At 40.1% G+C, this 26266-nt stretch overlaps 2 protein-coding genes across 6 annotated transcripts in view; both read right to left on the bottom strand.

Annotated features, from left to right (window-relative positions):
- Nucleotides 1–8293: 8293 nt before the first annotated feature.
- ISCA1 (iron-sulfur cluster assembly 1) lies at nucleotides 8294–16707 on the bottom strand. Its single transcript, XM_065861426.2, has 4 exons — nucleotides 16354–16707; nucleotides 14810–14863; nucleotides 13002–13107; nucleotides 8294–10670 (listed from the first exon to the last, which is right to left on the bottom strand). The coding sequence occupies exons 1-4, from the start codon at nucleotides 16702–16704 to the stop codon at nucleotides 10522–10524; spliced, it is 660 nt and encodes a 219-aa protein (XP_065717498.2). The 5' UTR covers nucleotides 16705–16707; the 3' UTR covers nucleotides 8294–10521.
- Nucleotides 16708–19643: 2936 nt separating this feature from the next.
- TUT7 (terminal uridylyl transferase 7) overlaps nucleotides 19644–26266 on the bottom strand; it is a 35574-nt gene continuing 28951 nt past the window's right edge. For 4 of the 5 annotated variants that reach the window (XM_071802599.1, XM_065860642.2, XM_071802600.1 and 1 more), the window contains 3 exons: nucleotides 23438–23760; nucleotides 21461–21537; nucleotides 20106–21284 (listed from right to left, as the gene is read on the bottom strand). In XM_071802599.1, coding sequence (XP_071658700.1) covers nucleotides 21090–21284; nucleotides 21461–21537; nucleotides 23438–23760 — 595 coding nt within the window. In that variant the 3' untranslated portion in view covers nucleotides 20106–21089. Of the gene's footprint in view, nucleotides 21285–21460; nucleotides 21538–23437; nucleotides 23761–26266 lie in introns of all 5 variants that reach the window. The other variant, XM_065860643.2, reaches the window with a different exon arrangement.

The raw sequence follows: 26266 nt of genomic DNA on the forward strand, positions 1-26266 counted from the left end.
CTGAGGGAATCCTATCATAAAAGGGGAGAGTCTAATGTGCCAAAGAAGAATGAAAGAGGAGGGAGGAATACAAGTGGGAAATTTATCCCTGAAAAAAATCATACTGAAGGAGGTGCTGTTCGCCAGGCATTTGGAGGCAATGACTGCTTCATGACCGGCAAGAGTAGACTCTGAGAGAAAATGTGATTAAAAAAAAATTAGGCGCTGTTTGGAAAGAGCATAGAAGACAATGGAGACATATATATAGAGAGATGGATGTGGAAAAATTAGGAGAGAGAGAAATAAAAGGAAGAGAGACAAGGAAGGACAGACTTGAGTTCCTTAGTCTAGACAAGGCACAGCCTGATTAGGTAAGTGGGCTGATTAACCAGGAACATGGCTGCTCTCAGGATCACATCTGAGCCAGGGATATGTCAGGCAGCAGTTAACTGAACCAAGCTCCCTAGATTGGGAATTGCAGAAAAAGACATACTGCTTGTTATTTAAACAGCAACTTAACTATGCTCCTGCAGAGACAAAGAAATACACCTACTTCATTTGTCTGAAGGCTTGTGTTTCCCTCCAGCTGCTCCACATCCGAAGAACAGTAAAACATTTGGGAGAGTCATTTTGTCCTGCTGTTTTTGTACGGTGCGATGAGGTCATACTCTAGGCTCAATTTCAAGCTGCTGCTACAGTTTGAAGACTAATAAAAATAATAACATTTTAATTGCCTACAGCACTTGCACTTTTACTTACTTTCTCTACTGAACTGCAGTCATTCCCATTTAAATCTGTGATGTAGAACAGGATATGCAGGATAAATAGAGAAAACTGCTGAATCTCTAAAATTTAAAGGAAGGACATTGTGTGCCTTCTGAGTTGTTCCCTCTAGTATCTTGGAAGGTCTGTAATTTGCTTCTCTCAAAAAATGTTAGAAGGGCTCTTTCCTCTTCACAGTTACCTTTATGTAATTCCCATTGCAGTCCCCTCAGATTGTGGAAGATCACATATGGTATTTGTAATACTGACAAAAAAAGAGTATTACTTATGTTGTCACATGAGTAATATGTTAACACATAAGTAATACAACCCTTTCTCTAAAATAAGTGGGAATACACTGTAACAAGGCAAAACAGTGACCTCTGCATGCTATAATTTAAACTGATGTTCACGACCTACCTCTTGCAGTGAGGTATCCACACTGATAAATGCCTACATTTTTGGTTGTTATTTTTTAGAAAGAAAAATATAGGTCCAGTCCTGCTTCCACTGAGGTAAGTACAGAGATTTCTACTAATTACAAAGTCGAGAGGAAAAATAATTTGCATGCCATCATCACTGTTTGGCAGTTACATTGCCAGTCTCAATCACCATGCCAAAAAATGACAGGACATCAACACTTAACAGCTGCATGCTCTCACAGATATGGGTTGCTGGCAGATCAGAGAAGACAGGTTTGTACTGATGCTGCCTATGTTGCGTCTGTTACTTGAGTAAAAAACATCTTATTTCAGCTTGTTTCGGCCGTGAGGAACTGGATGCTATGCCAGTCTTCAGGTGCAGGCTCACCTATCCAAAAGCCTCGTAACGATAGAAAACATACAGCCTCCTCTAGATAGTTTTGTGGAGATCTGAGCTTATGTCTGACAATCCACAAGCTATATAAACTGGTTTAATTTTTCCTAGTTATGCAGGAAGGCCACCTAGAGCCAGTAACTGATGTTTTTCTTAGATGTGTGTACACACACACAAACACACAGTAACATACGAAAAACTGATACAAAGCCTAAAGTACTTTGAAGTCATGCAGATGGAGGAGGGAGAAGGGGAGAAATATGGAGAAAGTGTTGCTTTGACACAGATTCTCCATTCTGTTGTTCAAGTAGGATCAAAGGTCCTCTGGTGTGGCAACCTCTCCACACAGAATTGTCACAGTGTACGCAAGCCATTAGCTGTAGAAGACCCATAAAAACCCCCCTGTTACTACACTTCAGAGCAGATGTAGAGTTAAAAAAGGCAAGGTGCTGTTCATTTGAGAATCCAGTGCTTTGCTCAAGTGAGGAGAAAATTGTTCGCATGAATTCAGCTCCCACTGAAATCCAAGCAAAGTTTCCCAATTAATTAAACGTCACAAGCAACTGACAAACTTCTAAGTATTAACTACATCTCTGCACAAGGGCCAAGTGTAACACGTCATGGATCTGAGAGAGTTCCCAAATGCTTGTCATGATTTTGTATATGTTTTTGATATTTCTTGCAGGGTTTTGTGGAAAAATAAATGCTTGGTGTAAATAAATGCAGCAGATCACAGAATCGTGGAACGGTTGGGGTTGGAAGGGACCTCTGGAGATCATCCAGTCCAACCCAGTTACTAAAGCAGGTTCACCAGAGCAAATGACACAAGAATGTGTCCAGGCAGGTTTTGAATGTCTCCAGAGAAGGAGACTCCAGAACCTCTCTGGGCAGCCTGTTCCAGTGCTCTGGCACCCTCAAAGTAAAGAACTTTCTCCTTATATTCAGGTGGAACCTCCTGTGTCTCAGTCTGTGTCCATTGCCCTTCATCCTGTCGTTGGGCACCACTGAGAAGAGTCTGGTCCCATCCTCTTGACACCCACCCTTGAGATATTTATAAACATAGATGAGATCCCCTCTCAGCCTTCTCTTCTCCAGGCTGAACAGACCCAGCTCTCTCAATCTCCTCATAAGCACGATACTCCAGACCACTTGCCTGCTTTTGCTCTGATGAAAGATATTTTTCCATGCCCCAGATATTCATACTTCTATTATTTGGAAATAATTTCAGAGTATAATATCTGATTTCTTATATTCAGGAGCTGTTTCTTGAAATTCAGGATCAATTATTTTCCTTCTTTTAATTTTTTCTCTGTTACTTTTAGGTAATCCCATTTGTGCTATTCTGAGACATCCATAGAGAATTATCAGTACAGACTGCACCATCAGTAGTGTGTGATGTAGAAATCAAGGAAGTCTTGAATGTTGGCTAGAGACTTTCCTCTTTCCTGAAATATTGTATTTTGCACAATTCCTCTTAATTGAAACACTTGTCTTGAATCAAAGTGGTGTAGGAAGGCAATTTTTGATGGAAAAAACCATAAGGGAGTGTAAGTTTTTGCAGTGGGTCACAAACATCTGCTTTTTTGTGCCTTCCAGCAACAGATATTTTTGACTTTGATTTAGACAGCTGTTTGACATCTTCAGATATGAAACTGTCTGGGGTTCTCGTTCCTGTTCATGGTGATTCAGCATTTTCCTTTGCAACATCTATTTGTGAACAGCAGCTACCAAGAGGAAACAAAACCATTATTCAGTTTATGCCAGGAAGATGAGACAAACACTATTTTTTTTTTTTTTCTCCAGAATAGAAGCAGATGATGGTGACTGAAATTCCGTGCTCATAAATACTGAACCTGAAATGTTAAGCCACTATGAATTCTGGTATCAATTATTTTTTCACTAAAAAAAATATCAGTACAAATGTACTTGTGACTCTTAGCCTAGAATATCTTTGTACTCTGACAATTCCGCTGTACATACCAAACAGGACTTTGAGCAAAAAAAAGGTTGGTGGTGTAGAGTTACCTAGCCAATCAGCCCATTAAAAAAAAAGAAAAAGGATAAAGGAAAGCAGACTACACAGAAAACCCACAAACTGGTTTTTACACTGTTACAATAATCACTTTAAAACTAAGAGAGAATGACTGTTCCTTCTGCTCTGTGTCTTCTGGAAGCAGAAGAAGAAAAAAAGTGAAAATGATTAGAACAGGATTAAAAGGAGAAAAGATGAACAAGAAAAAATACAAATGCCCAAGAAGGAGTCAGTCCCTTATTCCTCAGTGTCTAGTGAGCTAACCATGGTGCTTCTGTACTATGCATCACAGTACTTTGTTCACCAGAGTTTAAAAACTTCTCAAATATGGCTGGATTTCTCACTTTCCTTGTGAGATGATTCCCAAGCCAAAAGATTTCAGCAGCAAGCTTATCTTAAAATACTAGATTTTCCTTACTTAGTGTAATCCTTTTTTCCCCTGGTTTCCCTTTTCCTGCCATAGACAAATCCCCTGCTTGCTTGCTGCCCGGACATCCTGGTAGATCAGCATTTTCCTCTCTTTGCCAAGGCACACCGGTGCCTTCTCATCTCAGTTTCTGGGTTTACCTATTGTCCTTCCTGCTGTTGCTGTGCCCTCCCCTGAATTCATCTTCCTGCATGAAAAAGTCGTGGCTTTCTGCCTGTTTTTCACTCTTGCCTCTGTGGTGGGCTTGTTTTAAACAGCAGATGACTAGGGGGAAGATTCTCAGGCTGGCAGGGCCAGAGGTATCAAGCAGAGCAGAAACAGAGCCACATCTTTCACAGTGCACCAAAGCACTCCCTGTGCAAAACTCAGCTCTGGTGGTTCACAGCAAACTGCTGTTTTCCAGGAAATATTTTTCCAATTCATAATAAACCAAGGTTTCCATTTTTAGAACTGCATGCATGCAGAAGCCTCTTTACAGCGACATATGGGCCTAATTATGACACAGGGCTGTTTTAAACAGTTTAAGTACAGCTCTGTAAGATGCAGGATGGCATCCAAACCTAGAGTTCAACACCAATTTTCTGAGTCTTTTTAAACTGCTTTGCAGTTCCACAGTGGGCCATGTCCATCAAAAGGGAGTAGCGAAGATCTATGTTACATGTTTAACGATCTTTGGGTTTAAGAGTTGCAAAAGCACTTTAATATTCTAATTTATTTGCAAAAACCAGAGGTTCTTCGTGAAAATATTATTGTGGGTAGCAACTTATGATATCGTTGCAGCTGGTATTTTGGGCTCCCTAAGACATGGGCAGTTGATCGCTAGTTCTTCTTGAGAGGGTGTTCTCAGGGGATGGGTACACAGTAACTTCCTAAAATGGCTTCAGTGAGATTTGCCAATGTTTGTTTGGTTGAATCTCAGTTCATAGCTCAAATAGTAAAGGCAGAAATTCAGACGTTTCTCAAGGGGACGCAATATGATTTCTCTTCTCAACAAAGCTTCCAAATAGCAATTGTACAGTATCACTTTCTATATCCAAGTATTTGATTTTCTACTTATTTATTTTGGAGCAGTATTCATTACATATCCGCTAGCAATAAACGTTGACTGTATAATTCATGTGGCTCTCATCTGCAAACAGGAGGACAGCACTCTGCAAATCTCTTGTGAAAACAGAGGTTGGCAGGAGGGACCGGTTCCTGTTCCCTGTCACCTACATGCGTCATAAGATCCCACAACATCATGTTAGCACCTTGCCTTTTCTCCTTATTTGAATATTTGCTTATTTTAAAGCTTCTTATGTGAAAGAAAATCAAGGGTGGAAAACATAATTAACAACAAAGCAATATAATGTAAGCAGTTTTGCCACACTCCATACAACCGTTCAGTATTTAATCAGAAGGACTACTGTGATTAGGAATGGAAGGTCTATGTGAATGACTCACCATGAACAAATTAAAGATTAAAACACATGGTTCAAGAAGGAAGTGGCTGGCTCCAAATCCTCTGTACAAACTGAATTCTGCTGCTCAGGTTATTCCAAATTTTTGAAGGCTGCCTTGTTTCATTAGCTAGTAAGGGGAACTTATTCCTGCTGTCTGGACTTGGCTTCAGTTAGCTAGAGAAGGTATTTTTCATTGAAGTCATATGCAATAAAATCATTATGCAGTCATTAAAAACCCTAGATAAGTAAAGTGGAGGGGGTGAGAGTATTTCTGTTGCGAATTTAGACTATACTGTTTCATGAGATTCTTTGTCCTACTGGACTATGCCAGCCCAGCAAGGAACTTCTCTTACTCTAGAAGTTTAAGCTAACTGACAGAAAAAAATTGGTGATAATTTGGAGCTGGACACAATATTAATGAAGTACGTTAGCACACTATTACCAAGGAGTTGAATGGTGAAAAAAAACAATTATTAAATAAACAAAGCTGGTCAGAAAGCTGTGCTCTGCTCCTCCACTGCTCTTTGCATCTCGAGCTCTGACTGGCACTTTGCATTTTGGCAGTAATCTGCCATCCTTCAGAAGCAGGTAAAGGGGAACAGAACAGAATACAAAAAGAACCAACAGCACAGCTGAACGATAATTTTCATCAACATAAGCAAAAGTACCCAGGTGTTCGGGAAATGAGATGGGAAACTTAGAACAGGGGTCTCAGGAAAGCAGTGATTTGCCCTGTGAAACACCTGGACTGCGGAGACAGCAGGTGGCTGTTCTGTCAAGTGGCACTTCAGCCCAGTCTGTGGAGAGGAGTCAAGGGTGAGGGCCCTGCCTCTGGACAGAGAGGGTCTGGGACCGCTGGGTTGCACCACATGAGGAGCTCAGGGAGCGCTGCTGCAGCCAAGGCACCCAGCGGCTGGGAAGCGGCCTGCTGAGAGGGAGCATAGGAGATGAGGTGGAGACCTCTTGCTGAAATGCAGAGGTTGGTCTTCCCTTGCTGTAGCACTCCTTAAGAAAAATGCCAGATACTGCGTACAAAAACAGCCATTCAAATGCTGCCCAAACCCAAATGCATGTGGAATTGTGCTGAGTACTTGCACTTTTGCTCACCATGTTGAAGCAGCATATCACGTATTTGTTAAAAGTGGCAGTAAGGAATAAAGTAGGCCAAACTGCCCACTGTCTGGCAGATCACTTACAAAGAGCTGTACTAGTCATGACAAAAAGTAGTTTTTCAAGTACTCTTTTGGGGATTCTTTTGGGACAAACACAGATATGCACACTCTGCCACATGAGACAACTCATAGAATCATAGAATGTCCTGAGTTAGAAGGGACCCACAAGGATCATCGAGTCCAACTCCTGTCCCTGCAGATGACAACCCCACAGTTCACACCATGTGTCTGAGGGTGTCGTCCAGTCTCTTCTTGAACACTGTCAGGCTTGGGGCTGTGACACCTCCCTGGGGATCCCGTTCCAGTGCTCCACCACCCTCTGGGGGAAGAACCTTTTCCTAATGTCCAACCTAAACCTCCCCTGGTACATCTTCCTGCCATTGCCTTGGGTCCTGTCACTTGTCACCAGAGAGAAGAGATCAGTGCCTGCCCCTCCTCCTCCCCTTCTGAGGAAGCTGTACCCATGATTAGGTCTTCCCTCAGTCTCCTCCAGCCTGAAATGGAATTCTTCTGGCAGAAGAGACTGCAAAATTTTAGTGTCATAAATAATCTAATAAATGGCCAGGCAGCCAGAGTAAGCACAATAGTGGATAGTGAAGGTGCTGATTTAAATAAATGGGAAGAATAATTATTAACATTAAAAACCCCAAGCCCAAATGAAAAAACCCCAAGTGAACAGTAGAAGTGACTTACAGCAGATTGAATTCAACTAAAAAAAAAAGAAAAAAAAAATGAAAAAGAAGTATGTTTCCTCGATATTAAATTTCACAGTCCCATTACCAGTGTCTCATTTTTTATTTTGGAGTTCAAATTTATTTTGTCCAATCATCTGTTGCCAGGATAACTTGCATATTGAGCTGTGCGGTGTTTTCCTGAACGTGTTGTCCTTGAGCCAGTCAAAGAGAACTTTAAAATGGGGTGGTCAGCAATACTGACTTGCTGGTGCAAACAGGTGTTTTTTTACAAGTTCTGTAAAAACTCCAGCAGAAAGGTAACTGTGGTGCTTCAGACTGAAGGATTTGGTTCCCTCTCTCCAGCATCATGAACATGTAACTGTATCAACAATCTCTAGCATTTTTCCAAAATTTATAACAGGAAAAGGAAACAACTTCAGTGGCGGAAAGACTATACCTAAGAGAAACTCAAAACGTGTCATAAACAGAGTAGGCTATAGTTTATTATTGCCATTACACAGCACTGAAGTGGAATGGCCAGGAATGCCCATTGACTCTAACCCTCAAATTGCCCAGCCGATTGAAAACATTTTGTGTCAGGAGTTACGTTGCTCAAAATCATAATCCTGCATTAAAACATACCACAACTACTTTTTGGCAGGTAGAAGCCTTCAAAATAAGTATCTTGCCTGTTAGCATGTTTACCCCAAGAATGGTGTGTCATGAAGTTTAATTGAAGTCTATGCATTAACAGTCAACCCTTCTAGTATGCAAAAATACCCTCCCATACATAGTTAATTTGTGTGTGCGTGTGTGTGATATGTTTCTATGCTACTCCAATGCTGTTACTACTTGGAAAGGTTTAATATTTCTGATAAATATTAAATCAGGTAACTGTAATATTGTATCTCTTTTGTAATCCCTGCATACAAATGTATTCTCACCCTCCAGTGATTATTTATTAAACAGAATCAGTCAAGATCGTAATATTTCATGTTCACCAATAGGCAATATTTATTATTGTACTGATAACTCTACATCGAGTATTGCACAAAATTATAATGGACCAATCAACAAAACCAAATTCCGTGCAACTGTAAATAGCGCTTTAACAGAATTTCAACACATTGTGCGTTAGGTGTCTTAGTAAAGTGACAATTCAGAGGATTATTTCATGGGAGCATGAAAGTGCAAACTCCCATTCAATGCATGTACACAAAACAAAAAGATTGCTATAGGTGCCACACGTCTAAACAAACCCCAAACCCGTCCCATCCCCCTCACCACCCCAAAACAAGTTAAATGAGTAAGTACTAGCACTCCTAGCAACCGCCAGCCAAACCACATTCCAAGTCTTACACACTTGCAAGACACACAGAAATGCCATCCGAGGAAATGCCCTTAGCTTGGAGCTTTAGACATACTGATTCAGCTGTATCACATTAACTGTGGTTTTTTTGTTTGGCAAGACTGAAAGAATTACAGCACTATAAATGCACTTAGCCAGTATATTCCCAGTAATGCAGGCATTCCTATATAAATTAACTATGCACAACAATTGACTGTTGAAGGAAGTAGTGTTTTTACATCAAAAAAAGGTGATATAGTATACAACCAAAGTTCAAGTATTTAACATTAAACCTTAGGTGTGGAAATTCTGACCTTCTGTTCCTGTGCATTACATAAAGCAGACCTAGAATTATTTTTTTTTTTTAAATTCTTTTTCTTCCCTCTACATCTGTTTCTAAATGGCTTAGGTAAAGGTCTAGGCAGAAGGATAAAAATGTAGCTGCCATCCTATGTCTCCAGCACATTACTGTTCCGAAGTTCTTTACAGCATGTGGGTACTTGACCCCTGGGTTTTCAACATTCGGCCTTAATACTCTCAGATCACCCCCATCTCAACACCTTCTTGTCTTTGACAGCAAGATCTCTGTTGTCCGCTACTTTTTATTTGCACCCTTTCCACCAGCTGTTCCCATCACTTGCCCAGGCAGACACTTTATCTCCTGTTCCTGCACAACAGAGCAGCTCAGCTGCCCAAGGTCATATTTGGACAATAGGAAAGGAGGAGACAAAAGGCTGGAACAGCCCTTCTCTTCTACCAGCTTTGGGGGAGGCCTGGGCAGACATATATGCTTCTGCCTGAGCACCAGTGGAAGAAGTGCTGAAGACCTTATTAGCTTGAAAAAACACAGGTTTACAAAATTTTGGAGAAAGTTGAGATTCAAAAGAAAAAACAGCCTCCTATAAACATAATATTTTAATTACTGTCTAGAGTAATTTAAAACAATTATGAAATACTAGGGGTTTTCAAATTATCAATGCCTTTTTCTCCTGGTACCGAGTTAATCTCAATACAGGAGATAAACATAAACTACCATACCTATAGAGAGTTCAAGATGTAACAAAATTAGTAGTAGACATGACTGCAAAAAAGTGTAATGAAAAGTATAAGATTTCTCTCAAAAAGTAAGTGTCCATGGCTTGTGGTGCACAGACAGCACATTCTGTGAACATGGAGAACCATAATCTAGAGGCAGTTCTACCAACTTCACAATTTAAGTCAAGAACAATAAATGATGCAAATGTGAGAAACAAAGTCAGTGTGTATCCCACTTTAGTACTCAAGTGCCCCAATGTATTTTGTATTCTTGAAAGTGACTAAGTACAGCAGAAAATGTGCCTTCTGCAAGGAATGGAACAGAATTAAAACTGGTTTAGTCCATTTTGAAGTATTTCTACAAGCAGTGCTATGGTAGCCTACCACTATATTAATACATGAACTTGGTTTTGGGTTTCCCAGGATTTATGGGAAAATAAACCACCAGAAAAAACACACTTAAAAGATGAAAGCACTAGAAAACTGCAAAAACATAGGGAAGTGTGAACAGAGTGGACAAAGAAAATGACAAAGGAAAAGAACAGTGACATTTTATTTCCTTGGCATGTGAAATTACAGAGATGTTACTACAGCACTTACTGTTCTTACCTTTTGGATCCCAACTCATCACAAATCACAGCATAACTACGTCAGTGGTAGAATTTAACACACAATATACATTTTCAGAATGATTTATTTCTCTTAATGGTATCCCCACTTAATAATATCCCCACTTTATTGCAGCCTACAAACCTGCAGAAAACGCATCTGCTTCTGAAAGCATAACAATAAGTGTTTTGGGGTGTTCAAAGTCCAATAAGTAGTCCTCAGATTTCAGATGTTAAAGCTTTCTCCACAGCCACATGTTCCTTTGATGTTTGGATTATTGAAGACAAATTCACTGGACAGTTTGTCTTCTACATAGTCCATTTCAGTGCCTAAAAGCGTCAGCTGTGCCTTCTTCTCAATAAACACTCTAACCCCTTGAAGACAACAAAGAAAAAGATAATTATATACATCAAAATCATAATTCACTTTAAAATTCTCTTTTGATTGTAATGAAAAAAACTGAATCTAAATATGAAGACTACCAGTATAACTTGGTTTCCCCGGCGTAACATAGGGCACTTTCATTGCTGTTTTTGCCCATAAAACTCCAGCAACAGTGCAGCACTCTTACTAGTGTGTGCACATGAATGTATGTTTTGTTTGTTGGGCTTCTTTGGGGGGGTGGAGGACAGGGCATGAATTTAAAACCATGATAACCAGGGAAACAAGCTGTAGAATTTCAGGACAAATTTCAGCTTCTGTACTTAAAGCCCATGCACTACAGTCAGTAATCCATTTCCTACCATTTTTGAAATTTGTGCATCCAATAATATGCCCCAAAACCTTGAAAAAGCAAACGTTCGTCTCTCAAAACAATTATTTTTTTTTTTGCTCTCCCAAAATGACTAGGTCTATATTAACTATAAGTAATACTGAATCCTACAATAAGGCAGATGTATGAACTTTCAAAGATGTCACAGCCCTTAAGGATTGAGAGTAGTTCATCTCAGGAACCAGGAAGAGCTCCCTTTTCTGAAGTATACAAAGTATCTACCTCTCCCGAAAGTTACTGAACTTTAAAACTTCAAATCTGACATAAAGCTGTGTGCAGACTGCTCTGGCTGCCCACAGACTAGGAAATTTAAAAAAAAAAAAAAAAAAAAAAAAAAAAAAAAAAGTAAAATTGTATCAGTAAACAGCAACAAGAATCCATTTATTTATATGAGAGATTGCTGGAAAGCTGTTTCACCATGGTAGACATTGCAACAAAACATATTACCAACACAAGTCTGCGAGCAACTGGACTGAAATCTACACCTTGATGGGCTAAACCCAATGAAAGAGTTCGTGGACCTGATCCCTGAAGCAGTCACTTACTACCCAAAAGCCAGAAAATTTGTGCTGGGATTCAAAGCCAAGAGATGACTGAGTACAGAGCTACATAAAAGTTAGAGCCTTCACTAGATAGCTGTCTAGAAGCAAGCAAAAGAAAACAGAACGCACACAGACACACTTGAAACACTGTCTGGCTTTGGAACTCGAGATCTCTGACCTTACTGAGAGAAACTGCTTTCTTCATCCTTAAGATCCAAACCAGGAAATTTCTTCTGAAAAATGTGTTTTCAGGCCTGTAAAGCTAGAGCAGCTCCGAGTCAACAACTCCAGAAGCAGCTGAATTTGAAATCAAGAGGCACCTGCAGAATTCGGCGGCAGTCCTGATCCCACATAATCTGGTTCAATGTAAAGTTACAACTAATTCTCTGTTTTAGAGAATAAAATTTATGAGTTTGCCAAAGGTATTTGGAATATAGCTGGAAGACAGGCTCTGCCTAGCAGCATAGCTTCTGTAAGAAAATAATTGCAATATCCCACTTATATTCAAACCTCTCACTTTGCCATCAAATTAATATTCCTGAACATACTATAATTGAGTTCAGCAATGCCTACAAAAAGAACTCTGGGACCTTTTAGAAAAATAACAGAAATCAAAGCACTGTTATGCTTCTGTAAAAAAAAAAAAAATCTCTAACAAAAAGACCACTGTCAAAAATTTCTATAAAAACTGGAAAAATGTATAGAACTGTGCTGGTTTTGACTGGGATAGAATTCATTTTCTTCACAATAGCTTGCACGGAGCTATGTTTTGGATTTGTGCTGAAAAGAGACATGTCTTCATTATTGCTGAGCAGTGCTTACACAGAGCTGAGACCTTTTCTGCTCCTCACACCACCTCATCAGTGAGTGGGCTGGGGGGCCACAAGAAGTTGGGAGGGGACACAGCTGGGACAGCTGACCCCAAATGACCAAAGGGATATTCCATACCCTGTGATGTCATGCCAGCCTATAAAGCTGGGGGAAGAAGAAGGAGGGGGGGGACGTCCAGAGTGATGATGTTTGTCTTCCCAAGGAACTGTTACACGTGACAGAGGCCAGCTGTCCTGGGGATGGCTGAACACCTGCCTGTCGATTGGAAGCACCGAATGAATTCCTTGTTTTGCTTTGCTTGCATTGGTTTTGCTTTACTTATTAAACTGGACTATTTTGGTGGAGTAGTATCTGATGTAGAGACTGCAAGGCTGTGGATTTTAACCAACCAGTTACTTCAAAACAAAAACTAAGATGACAACAATTCCCGTAGCAGACAACTAGGTCCTCTTGCTGTAATTCATTATTCCAAGTAAGTTCTAACATGTACTTTAGCAAACCTGTAACAGGTTATTTTCCCCCCCACCACAGAAGTTTGCTCTGCTGCATCAGCAACTCACCATCTTGAACTACTTCTTCATCAGAGTCTCCTTTTGATTTTGTATATTCTAATGTGTAAGAAAGTCCATTGCATCCTCTTGTGCGAACACCTACTTTCACGCCTACCTAAAAAACAAAACAAACAAAACCACCACCACACTCATTAGTTTTTAAAAACCTATTCAGGAACACCAGGACAAAAACCATGCAGAACAACAAAAAGTTGAAATTTATTATTTTCCACTGCCTCAAAGAAGTGAATTAGCTTAATGGATTAAGAGGTAACATTTTTTTTTCCTTTTACAAAATTGACTGTCAAAGTAAAAGCAAACATTTGTTACTGTGGATCAAGCCCTAAAGTGTGTTAAAGTTTTGAAGTAATAACCTGTTTGGACTCTTGTTGGTGCCTAGTCTCATGAAAACAGGCAAATTTCAAAGACACGTACTTTTGGGACTTCCAAGTTTACTCAGATGCTAATTCAGGTGCTATGTTAAGATTTTTGACAGTAATTTAATTATGAAGCTCTGAGACAAGTGCAGTTACTAGTTCTTCACAGAATTCTTGTAATGACACCAGCAGAAAACCTACTTCAAACCAAAGTTTCAAAAAACGTAATTTGATTTCTTCATTAACTTTATTGCCAGTCTCACTTAAAAAGAAATCTTCTCCTTAAATCAAGTATGTTTGTTTATTACTGTTTCGACAGACCTTAAAAGTCAACCTAGTCATTATGATAGTAACATTCACAGTGTCCAACAATTCTGAGGAAAAGAGTATCTGTGTAACTATATACCTAAGAAGAGGTTTTAAAAGAACAGATAACTATTTGTGCACAACATTTCAAACTATCTGTACCATTTTCCTCACCAATGCTTCATAATTGAAGAGGAAAATTATGTTGTCTATATCTGTAAGCAATGTCAAGATAAAAATGTAACAAAATATATCACTTGACATCAAGTGGGATCTCAGACAAACAGCATTTGATCTTTTGACTAAATAGCTTTCTTTACAGGAACTGCTACAAATAATGGCTGGAAAATGCAAACACCATTTATAGCAAGAGGATGACTGACTAGCTAAGCTGCAGACTCACAGCATCCTTAGAATGGTTTAAAACATTAGAACAAAGAGTCTAGTTAGTTGCAGGTATACAGGAAGCAAAAGAAACAACAGGCCTTTTGTGAAAGTTAAAAAAAGAGATATTATTCTTGAAATACTTACTGCACAGGAGAAAAACTAATGCTTGTTTTTTAATGGCTAGAAAGCAAGACTCCCTGTGTTTTTCCCCCAGAAGAAAAGATGACAAGCTCAATCATTTATTTTGAGAAATACTGATCACTTAATGAAATACACTGTCTGGCAGCCTTCCTAAGAATTAGATGTCCAATGGGTATGAATCTGCCTTTATTATTGTATACTTCAAAATGACAATTCCAACAGGAACTTAATTAAAAACATGTTCCTATCAACAACTGAAGATCCCTTTCCCTACCATAAGTCACTGCTATGTCATACTAAAAGGCTTCAACGAAATATAGCTCAAAAATATCCTGGAGCTTAAATTTTTTCAACTTTATCCATTTCAAAAGTAACTGTACAGTGAGATGTCATTACAGTCTGGTATTTCCTGCATTTCATTTTAAAAAGAAACAAAGCTTGATATATAAAGAAGCTTATGCATTCCTCTCAAAAAAACCATGCCAACACCGCTAATGAACACCTCCGTGTTTGTTTCAAACTTCCAAGTTAGCTAGAAAAGTTTTGCAACCATGAGCTGTGCTAATATCTTAGCACAGTCTACAGACTGGCCCTGTGTTTACTTACATGCTCAGGTTTATCTTTAAGAAGCTCTTTTATCTTCTGAACAGCTGATGGGGTCTGAAAAACAAAAACATACAAATCAATTTGAGTGCTTTTTGTTTGCAGTGGGTGCTTGCACGTACTAAAGTGTGCAACATACTTAGTTGGACTATACAAAATTTCTATTCCAGCTATGTGCACTGACGTTTTCTTAGTTTACGTTTGCCTCTTATCTGCTAAGTCCACCATCAACATCAGCCACCTGTCAGTGTTGACTAGCCTGTGTTCTACTTGAACCCAATGGCTGATCTGAAGAAATCCACTTTGCTGTAAAACAGATGACTGCTGAATCTAATCTATACAGAACACAATACCTCTTCACTCCCATCCTCACCCACACTACCAGAAAACAGATAGCTCAAGAACTGCAGTCCTTAATATTAGGATTTTTTTTTTCTACAATTCTGCAGTTCTGCTCTTCTGAAAATCTTTTCGCATACACAATACAAATAGAAATCAGTTAGTCACAGAAGTATTTGTGGCCTACTCCTATCTTCTCACTAACCTAGAGAAGAACTGTGACTTTACAACAGATAAATTCACTGTTCATACAGCTCTAGCTGCAGAAATGCAAGAACACCACACAAACACAAGAATTTCTATTACATGCTTACAAGTTTTTAAGATTCTGAGAAAAGTAAAAGCACTAGTAATGTGAAGTTCTTACCAAAAGCAGACTTAAACACACACGGCAAACTACAAGCACATTTACCATAGAAAATAATTTTCTAACTACGGCTATTAACCTGCACTTGTTACAGAATCGCTACCGAACAGACTGAACTAGATGTGCCCAATTTGCCGCTGCTCTGAAGGAACCGACTGTACTTTCCGCTGTATTATCCCCAATACCGCCACTAGTAGCAAACGCGCTTCCTCAGTGAACAAAAAATACAAAGCCTCCTTGGCAACAATCTACCCGACAGCTTCTCTAGATAAGGCTTTCTTTTTTTTTTTTTAAACTTTTTTTAAGAAATACACTTCTTGAGTGGCTGTGCAAAAAAGGCCCGAAGGGACCGCGCTGCTGTTCCCCTCCTCCCGCTGCCCGCAGAGGCTGCTGTGCACGGAGCCCCGGGCCCTTGTCTCCCGCGGGATCAGCCCGACGCCGCAGCCCCCTCAGAAGCTCCCGAAGGGGTCGCCGCCCCGCGGCCCGTTACTGGGGAGCCAGCCCCGCCGCTGCACGCAGCTGGCACCCGCCCAGGGTTAACGGCGCCGGCCCTCGGCCGCGACACTACTCGGGCCGAGTCCCGCCCCCGGCACGGCCCGACGCTGCGGCGCCAGCTCGGGCAGGCAGCGCTGCCGACTGCGCAAACAGGCCGGGCGGCCCTTCCCCGTCCCGCCCCGATGTCACCGGCGGCCCCGGCGCGGCTGCGCAGCACCTGCCGCGGGGCGGGCGGCAGAGGCCCGGCAGCCCGGCCCGGCCGTGGCGCAGTTCTTCCCCCCAGCCAGGAGACACGGGACACCCAGTGGGCTGAGCGCTCCCCGCCCGCGGCGGCAGCGGCACTGACCAGGGTGAGGGCGGCGCGCGTAGCCTGGATCTTCCGCTTGCTGACGGCGCGCACCGTGGCCCTCACCACGGACGAGGCCGACGAGGCCATCGCCCCCCTCCGCCCCGTCCTCTGCCCTCTGCCATGGGCACCAACGGCGTCACGCCGTGACGTCTCAGCGCACGGCACGCTTCCGGCGCCCGCCCCTATTGGGTAGCGGTCCGTGATGGGCGGGCAGCAGGCGCTCCGCCCCGCCGGACGGCGCTGACTGGCGGTGCGGGGGCACAGGGGCAGATCGGCCCCGCAGGCAGGAGCGCTGCTCGCGGAGATAAGCGGCACGCTTGGCCAGGGCGGCCGCAGCGGGAGGCCCATGAGCTCACAGTCTCCACCCGCGGGACATACGGGTGAAGAACAGGGACGTTTCCTGCGGTTACCCAGACAAGCGTTCCTGTTCGACAGGAGGCACTGGCACCGCAGGCACCGTGTGCGGACTCGTCCCCCGGCGAAGCCCACAGAACCCAGGGACCGTGGCCGGCACGTCTGTCCCGGGTGACGCTTCCTCCCGTGGCCCCGGGAGGGCCCTTCCCAAACCGCTCCCAGCGGCCCGGGGAGGTACATGTGTGTGCGGGGGGACCCTGGCAGCCCTGGCACCGAGACACTAGCACGTTGCTCTGAATTGAGTTACAGCGGTGCCAGAAGGAAAACAAGGACCTGTTCTTCATTTCCTTAAAGATGCTAGATAATACTTAAAACCGGCATTTATCTGTATTTACAAAGTCTGAGCACAAGCAACATGTCCACATTTCATGATTCTGGGCTTACTCATTTTGAAGAGCTTAATAAACGCGCAGATGATTTTTGCATACATAATTATGCCACTACTCTTTAACGAGACACGGGACTTATACCTCAAATACAGAGAAGGTAAGCGTATTAAAAAAGTTCTGTTTCCTTCAGCTACAAGAAATGTTCCTTTCACACACCATTCCTGCAACTTGGGCACACCACCTCGCCTAAAACACACCCACTTAGAGGTGAGGAGGCTTAAAGGCACTATCAGCCTGAAGCTAAGTCAGTGGTATGTGTGCTGGGAGGAGGGAAGCTTGTGCATGAAAGCAGCAAATACCTTCTTCGTCATTCACAGTCTACCACACAGGCGTGAAGCGCGTTACCTTCTACTTACCCAGGACACCTTGCTCTTCAGTTCCCTCTCTGCTGAATCAATCTCAGCATGAAAGACTGAACATGGGCAATAAAAAGTCTTTTCTCTAAAGTGCTTTTCATCTTCAGTACATTATCAAAAGAAGCTAAAAAGCAAAAGTCAGCATTAGAATCTAAATAGTTCAAGTGAATAATGAGAAATATTATTGATAACTTCATTAGTATAGGAAAAAATATCTTCTTTGCTAGCAAGCTCCCATTCTAAGCAGCTATATCAAGCCTCCAAAAGTTACTAGTGAAGATCATTTTTGATGCGATTTGTAAAATTAAATACACTTTGTGCATTAAATACACTTAAATACAATTCTTTAATGGATGAGAAAACCTGTTTTCAAATATAGCCATGAAACAAATCTCACCATAAAATTAAATTAGGGGAGATGGGTGCATGTTAATCTAGTAGTTAGGTAGCTGAGATTAAATTGCCTGTTGAAGACTGACAGTTAACTTTGCTGCATACCTGAGAGTTTTGTCCTCCTTTATTCAGCACTGGTAACTAACTACTCATAGCATAAGACATTTCCAGCTTTGAAACAGGCACATCAAAAAAATCTGGAATTCCTGTGAAATATGACAATAGCACTTAAAAAAAAAAAAAAAGTAAAAGCAGGGACTGAGTATACAGGTGGTTCAGAAGAGGTCTTTTGAAGTATTAATTTATTAAGAGGAATTCAGTTGTAAATTACTATTTTGATTTATTACTATTAGTTTTGATACTGTTCTTTTTCTATAAACTTATTAATGCAGTGTATCCTTTCAGAGGGTTTTGTATGTGGAAAATGGCTTCCCTTGAAAATATACTCCCATAAGGCAAGCAGGATCTTGGGTATCAAGAATTGTTATGAAGAACTTACTGTTCTTCAATTTCAATTTTCAATCAATTTTACAACAAATTAATCCAGCAGATGTCTATGTCTCCTCAATGGTGTTTATTCTGTATCACATATCATTCTGTAAATTATAACTCTTGAACTTACTCTTTAAACAAACAAAGGGTTTATTACTTACTGGTTTAATGCTTGTAAAATATAACCCAAGTTTGAGGGGTTTATTTTAGGGCTATGAGATTAGTTACTATATAGAATTTGGAGTTGCATAAGGAAGCATGCATGCAGAAGGCATGTCAGCCTTTCTTTTTTTGGAGGATATGAATGAAAAACTACAAGAATGAACTTATTTTTCACAGAAAAACTGACAATTTCATATGATGAAATACGCTATAGAAGACAAAGTTAGAATTATTTTGTTTGTTGCTGGCTAAGATTTTGCTTGAAATATGTTGAGGAAATAATACACTTTTTCTTTTTTGCAGAAGTTGCACATCTATAAGTTTAGAGATAGCTGGCTACAGATGGATGGAAACAAATGCAGGAGTTAGGATCTGTAAGACTACTTTGGCAATTCTAGCTTTGAATAGAAATAGATTTAATAGAAATAGATGAGTAAGGGAAAAAAACCGACATTTCTAAAACCAGATAATTCTAATAAGGTCAGAAATACTGAAATCTACAATGTAAGAAGAAATACGGAAACTTAAGTCTGTTTTTTTTTTTTTTTTAATTTATTTCAAAGTCATAAATAACAGTGGTTTGAATTTTACCATGTAACTAGTTATTTCCTGAACAAGATAAGACGGTACATTACCAGCTCTGGAACGACTTCAAGTAAAGCTCAAGTTCATACTCCTCCTTAAATTATTGGCTGGTACAAGGATCCTCTTCACATTTTATGAAAATGGACATGTGTTTTCCCCAGTTGCCAAATATAATACCTCTATACCTTAAAGCATTTTTGTTTGTATCCCCAAGGCTTTGAAAAAGATTCTTAGCAGCATCAAACAAGACTGACCTGTTTCCCAGTCTTTTCTCTTGTACACAAGCACAGCAGCAAATGAACTCCCGTGTCACAAAACAGAAAAAAAATCACAAGAAATCTCAATGGCATGGCTTGTCCAGAGATTGTTTTACGTATGTTTACTACTGCCTATGTTTTCAGTTCTCTACATGGAAAAAAAAACATAATGTAGCAGTCTACAAAAATTTCAAACACTTTTACACAAGGATTCAGTAAACACTCAACATTAATAAATATTATTTGTGCCTTCAAAAATCAATTCTTGAAGAAAATATAATGTATTTGGCTTGCACACAATTTTAGTGCATTTTAAAATGCTCAGGTGGAACAACAAAACCTTGAAAACAGTCCATTTTTTGTACCTGACCTTTTCTATATGATTTACCTAGTAAACAAATACAAAACATCATGGCTTCCTATTAAAATGCTCAAATAATCTATTTAAGAGCAAGGTCCATACTGAAATCCATAGTTGCTTGTACTAGCAAGTTTAATGAAAGATGGGTGTTCTATTTCAGATTAAGTTGAAGGTTGTCTATGCTGCTGTCCTGTGAATCCAGATGCTTTAGCCAAAGTTTGTTTGTTTGTTGTTTTTTTTTTTTAAGTGAATGAAGGGCCTGTATAGGAATTTAATAGTGCTTAGGATCCCTCATTATTCTTGTTGGGTCCTCTTCTGTGAGGCTTTTCCCTGAGTCATGTATTTGCTGGAAAGGCTGCCTAAGATTGGGAGGAAGAAAACATCACTCTTTACAAGTTTAAAAAAGAAAAAAAAAAAAGACAAGACAAACCATCTGAAACAATCAGACAGGAGACAATTAGTGTTAAGTCAAACTATAATGAAAGCACACATAGCTCAACTTTAGATCGTTAACTACTGGAAGACAGTAGGAAATATTAAAATACAAAATCAAAAACAATTTTTTTTTTTAACTAAATACCCAATGACAAATCACTTTGTGTTTAAAACCCCCAAACTTAAAGTTGAAAAAGCCTTGCAATGAAAACAGAAAATTCTCCATCTTCAACAAAACTGAGAATTTAATTAATTTAATTGCAGTTTATTTTTCAAAATTTTCTAAAGACTACTTATGTCTGTATTCAGGTACCTCAGAAAAGATTTATGTATTTTATGAAAAAAACACAAACTGCTAAAAGGCTTGCAGAGATGCACTAGAAACAAAAAGTAATTAAGAAAAAAAAAAAAGCTGCTTTAAAAATCTTCATGGTCTCTGTTAATAAAGCGTGTGAAACTACTGTAAGGAAGATGCATTTGTAACCATGTGTCTCACACAAAACATCTCTGATCCAGAGAGAGTACACAAAGGCCTTTATATTATCTGGCTGCTACAATGAAGTGTAATTCTAACTTCTTTGCATTTTGGCAGCTTGGACCAAGGATATGCTTTGATAGTGTCTCCTAAGTTAGTTGATCATGTGGAATTCTAGACAATTACTCAGAGGAAGCCTCACAAGAAAGCACTTCACATGTTGTGAAGAACTCCATGTATGCCAAAACAAAACAGAAGAGATTGTTAAAAACTCACCATATCCTTCTGCAAAATAAATCTACCAGAGTTATAGACAAAATACACAGAACTGACATGCCAGCTTTGCTTTCAAAACAAATCTGGAAAAATGCACACTTTTCCAGGGAAAAAGAAGTGGCCTCACTTCAGAATTATCTAGCAACCTGCCCATACTGCTGCTTTGTTCAGCAAATTACATGGTGTTTCCATAAGGACTGATGGGAAAAGCAAGTTAAAAATACATTCTTTTACAGAGAATTTGTGAGCTGAAATGAAGACATACATACCTGACTGAGGACTCAAAAATACTTTCCCTTTTTGTTTCTTTTTTTCCTCATGGATAAGCACTCCCTATAAACAATGTATATGCATTGATGAATCAACAAAATTCAATTATGGCATCCCGCAATAAAAATAAATTAAAAGGTTCTTCTTGAAAGCATAATAGTGCTAGTTTTCCTTTCTTCGTATGGACTTTGGAGCATTTAAAGGGAAAAAATCTAAGAAAAGAGACATGTGGTGTCTACCTGATTTAATCGACCAGCATGTTTAGCAGCACTGGTTAAAGAAAGGGATCCACACAACACTTCTGGTTTTGAACCACCTGAAAAAAATAATGTAACAAAAACTTGTTAATTTGAAACTAGTTACTATTTCAGGTAAAAATACCAAAATACACATAATCTACCTTCATAGTATGAAGATCGTAGGACTTTGCTATTTTGCTCAGTTTTATGATGTGGGAAACTTCCACAATGAGGTGAAATACATCTTTAGCTAAGCATGTAAGTTAGGAACCTACACTAAAGTAAGCTCTGCATCTTCCTCCAGAATCAGAGGGAGACAGGGAACTTCAGAGAATGAATGAAGATAGAGTGATAAGTTAATTGTCCATAGTCTCATAATATGTTTGTAGCACAGCAAAGAATGAAGCCAGATCTCTTAGGTTCAGTTGTTCATAGTCCTCTATTCAAATAGAGAGAACACTTTAAGGAGTAAGCAAGCAAGCAAAAAAAAAAAAAAAAAAAAGACAAAGCCCAACCTACAGCAACTCTTTTCAAATTCAAATACAGTAATTCCCAAAATACAGATAATAGACAAAAACACCTACTCCAGAATTCAGTATTTTAGACATCTGTACTGTACAGACGCAGTACGGTTCTCACATGATGTCACAAAATACGCCAATGTTGCTGACTATTAAACAGTCAGGCATACTCCCCTTCACCTTGGCAAACTCTATCACGGCAAATGGAATGGTAGAAATAAATGATCAACGAGACACGGTCAAAGAGGAAGAAACTCAGAAGTTAAATTTAGACTTGACACACACTTTCAAAAGGCCAGAAGCTGAATAAAATAGGACTCCAATTGTTAAACATCTTTTCTGTCCACTCAACACTTTTAGTGGCCTATTGAACTAAGAACACTATTTATAAACACCTTGAAAGTTCTGAATATATTTGCATCGTTTTCCTCCCACTTCCAGCACTCTGTTAGCACAGTCTTATGCCCTCTTCCACCAATTAAAGCTGATTAAGAGGAGTCTCCTGTCTAAGCCAGACAGAACATTTTAGCTAGTAGAGAAAAGCTGGTATGAAATTACATTAACACAAAGGATTCCTCTCTGTACTTTAAGAGGTCAAGTCATGACTGATCTGTAGAGCAAGTTTTTCAGCACAAATTTTAATGCTCCTAGATTTACCTGTGGGGAGACAATAACACTGTGTTCCTTTGGAAGCTAACTAAAAGTACCATTCACTGTCTTTAGGAGTCTCAGTTTTATTTTAGCATAATTTTCCTTTACAACACAGATGATGAAAGATCTGTGTTATCTGAAAGAAGACTCAGATACTGCTAAGCAAGTATTTAATAATTTCATTCAGGTCTGTTGGACAGGATGTAGATTTGGGGACTTTTTTGTAGGTGTTTTGTTTTGTTTTGTTTTTGTTAAGCCAAAGTTGCAAACTGACCCATGAAAAATAACACAGCTTGCTGTATCCGTCCAACTGCTGAGTTGGCAGAAACATTCTTTATTTTCTTTCATTCACAATATTCTACTTGAGCAATCTGTACACTTTCACGGTGACTTCAGAGTCTTTATGAAATAATTCTGGTTTAGGTGATGTGAAGAGCTGTAAGTCTAGCTTTTGTTGCAACTATGTTGTACTGAAGAAGCAGCTGTAATGTGAAATGTCAGCAAACTCTTACATAGTGAGGAAAATGGAACAAATTTCAACATATTAGAGACTCATACCCTTGCTTTCTATTACAAGCATCATACCTGCTCAGAGAAACCATGTCAAATCTCTTGGGATATAGCAAAGTTCTGAAAGGTAGCTGAGGATGAAGGGAAAACTGACTAAATGTGACTACATTTAAAAAAAAAGACATAGCATTTATATGATGCTGTTCAAAGTAAAAACCTTACCTGTTAGTCAAGCCCTGTTAAAAATACCAAAACCAAGCTCTGTTCAAACTACTCAGCCTCATCAGTTTCATACCTGCAGCTCCTTTATACTGTGGGCATTCCTTTTTAATATGCCCTTCTTTTCCACAGATAAAACAACGTTTTTCTCTTAAGTCTCTGTCTTCCAGGCGCTTCCACTTTTCTGCTGATTGCCTGGGAGTCTTTTCTCTTCCAGTTTCCACGACTACCCTTGCCAGTTTCCGCTTTGGAGGTGTACATAGATGCATCTTCCCTTCCTTGACTGAGCACTCCTTGTCTGTTTTAATCGGAGCTCCCTTGTCCTGTTTCATTCTTTTCTCCTTGCTTTCTATGTACCTCTGGTTTTTGATATCTTCGTGATCACGATGCCTTCTTAGCCTGCAGAAGGAGAAAACAGTTCATAGGCCTTGCAAACATGCACAGAGTAAAAAACAACAACCAATCAAACAAAATTAACCCTCCCCAAAAAAAAGAGAACTCCACAAAACGAAGTGCTGTCTACAGACAACAGATGTACTCCATTTATTTCTTCAGTGGATAAAACTGAATTAATGTACCTGCCCCTTTGAGTCTCCTACCAAACAGTGCTACACCAATGTAACATATATTTAACTTTACAATTAGATTACAATACAAACCTAAATTCTCATAATTATATCTAAAAATTGTAAACACAACAGAAAATCAGGGTGCTAGAGTTACAAGGACAGCGGAAGAGAATAAACATAAAGCAAAATACTAACAAAGTGTAAAAAACAGATTTTTTTTTTTTAATTCTTGTACAATTCAATCAGAAATCTCACTTCCTCCTCCTGAAACTGTGTATATGCACAGTATTTCTGAAAGTTTCTTCTATGGGAGAAGCTTCTAACATTCTGCATGACTTAAGGATCAAGCAGTGGGAAAACAGCTACTACTGCTAGACTAGTTTTATCTAACTTCTTCATCCATGACCTAGAGAAGGAGACATCAGTGAAACCTCCAAGTCTGCAGATACTAGGCTCTTTCGCTCAGTCAGATGCAGTGCTAATGTCAAGCAACTTCAAAATAACTCACAATACTGAAAGAATGGGCTAAAGAATGACAGATGACCTTTAAGGTGAGCTTCTTGTTTAAAACGGGAAAAAAGGAAGATCCAGGGAACCACAGGCTGGTCAGTCTCACCTCTGCCTAGCAAGATCATGCACCAGATGTCCTGGAAACTATACTAAGGCACAAGGAAAATAAGCAGGTCATTGGTGACATCCAACATGGTTTCACTAAGGGCAAATTGTGCCTCACAATTTGGTGGCCTTCTACAGTGGGGTTACAGCATTGGTAGATAAGGGAAGAACAACTGATGTCATCTACCTGGACTTGTGCAAAGCATTTGATACTGTCCTGCACAACATCCTCAGATCTAAAATGGAGAGACATGGATTTGATGAGTGAACCACTTGGTGGATGAGGAATTGGCTGGAAGGTCACACTCAAAGAGTTGCCAGTCAATGGCTCGATGTCCAAGTGGAGACCAGTGAGGAGTGGTGTCTTTCAGCAGTCTATACTGGGACCAGTATTATTTAACATCTTTGTTGGGGACACAGACAGTAGGACTGAGTGCACCCTCCGGAAGTTTGCAGATGACACCAAGCTGAGTGGGGTGGTCGATAGCCAAAGCGAATGGATACCATCCAGAAGGATCTTAACAGGCTTGACACGTGGGCCTGTGTGAACCTCATGAATCTCGTGTAGCTCAACAAGACAAATGCAAGGTCTTGAAACCGGGTTGAGGTAATCCCAAACACAGATACAGGCTGGGTGATGAGTGAATTCAGAGCACCGATCACCCAGGACTTCTCCCCGTGATAAATGACTTGGGGGTACTGCTGGATGAAAAACTGAGTATGAGCTGGCAGTGTGCACTCATATACCCAGAAAGCCAGTCCTGGGCTGCATCAAACATCAATCACGGGAAGTGATTCTCCCCCTTTACTGTGCTCTGGTGGGACCCCACCTGCAGTACTGCTTACAGCTCTGGGATCCTCAGTACGAGAAAGATATGGACCTGTGAGAGCAGGTCCAAAGGAGGGCCATGAATATGATCGGGGGACAGAGCATCTTCCCTTTGAGAACAGGTGGAGATAGTTTGGGTTGTTAAGTCTACAGAAGAGCATGCTCCAGGAAGACCTTATAGCAGCCTTCAAGTACTTCAAGGAGGCCTACAGGAAAGATGGAGAGGGACCATTTATCGTGGATTGTAGTGACAGAATGGATAAAACTCTAAGAACAGGACAGAAGAGATAATTTTGTTGCTACATAAAACCATGGTGTGCCTACATCTGAGTACTGCATGTTGGTCTCGTCTCAATATTTTAAGAAGGAAGTAGTGGAGTTAGAGAAGGTACAGACAGCTAAAATGATGAAGAGAGCAAGTGTGTAAGGAATAGATATTAAAAAGGCCAAGAATGTCCAACCTGGAAAGAAGCTAGAGGGTGAACACAATCATGGCTTACAACATCATCAAGGCAGTACCGTCATTAACTAAATCCCACAAAGCTATACCTATGGAGCACTTACAAACCTAAAATGAGATTGGCTTTAAACAGATGAAAGAAAGTACTACTTCACACATGAGTTAGCATACTTATGGAACTAGTTGCCATAGAATATTAAGGAAAACAAGACTCAGGTTTAGAAAAAAAACAATCAAAAAGGACAAAAATAATAACTCCAGTCCACACCACGAGTAATAGCAGACCAGGGTGCATGAGAAAACAATAGAGAAAACAGCCTGCTAGTTTGCTCTGTAGATGGCATCTCCCATTGCAATGGCTGGACAGAGAACTCAGATGTATCAATTGCCCCATTGACTTTTACTTTAATGTTTCATAGAACACAGCTGCTT

The sequence above is a fragment of the Patagioenas fasciata genome, chromosome Z (assembly GCF_037038585.1).
Source record: "Patagioenas fasciata isolate bPatFas1 chromosome Z, bPatFas1.hap1, whole genome shotgun sequence".
Lineage (NCBI taxonomy): Eukaryota > Metazoa > Chordata > Aves > Columbiformes > Columbidae > Patagioenas > Patagioenas fasciata.

Excerpts from the sequence above, each read along its gene's own strand:
- ISCA1 (XM_065861426.2), bottom strand. The coding sequence starts at position 16,704 with ATGGGCCTCCCGCTGCGGCCGCCCTGGCCAAGCGTGCCGCTTATCTCC. Across the intron at positions 14,864-16,353 it reads CGCGCGCCGCCCTCACCCTG|ACCCCATCAGCTGTTCAGAA; the intron begins GTCAGTGCCGCT and ends TTTGTTTTTCAG. Across the intron at positions 10,671-13,001 it reads TGAAGAAGTAGTTCAAGATG|GGGTTAGAGTGTTTATTGAG; the intron begins GTGAGTTGCTGA and ends GTTGTCTTCAAG.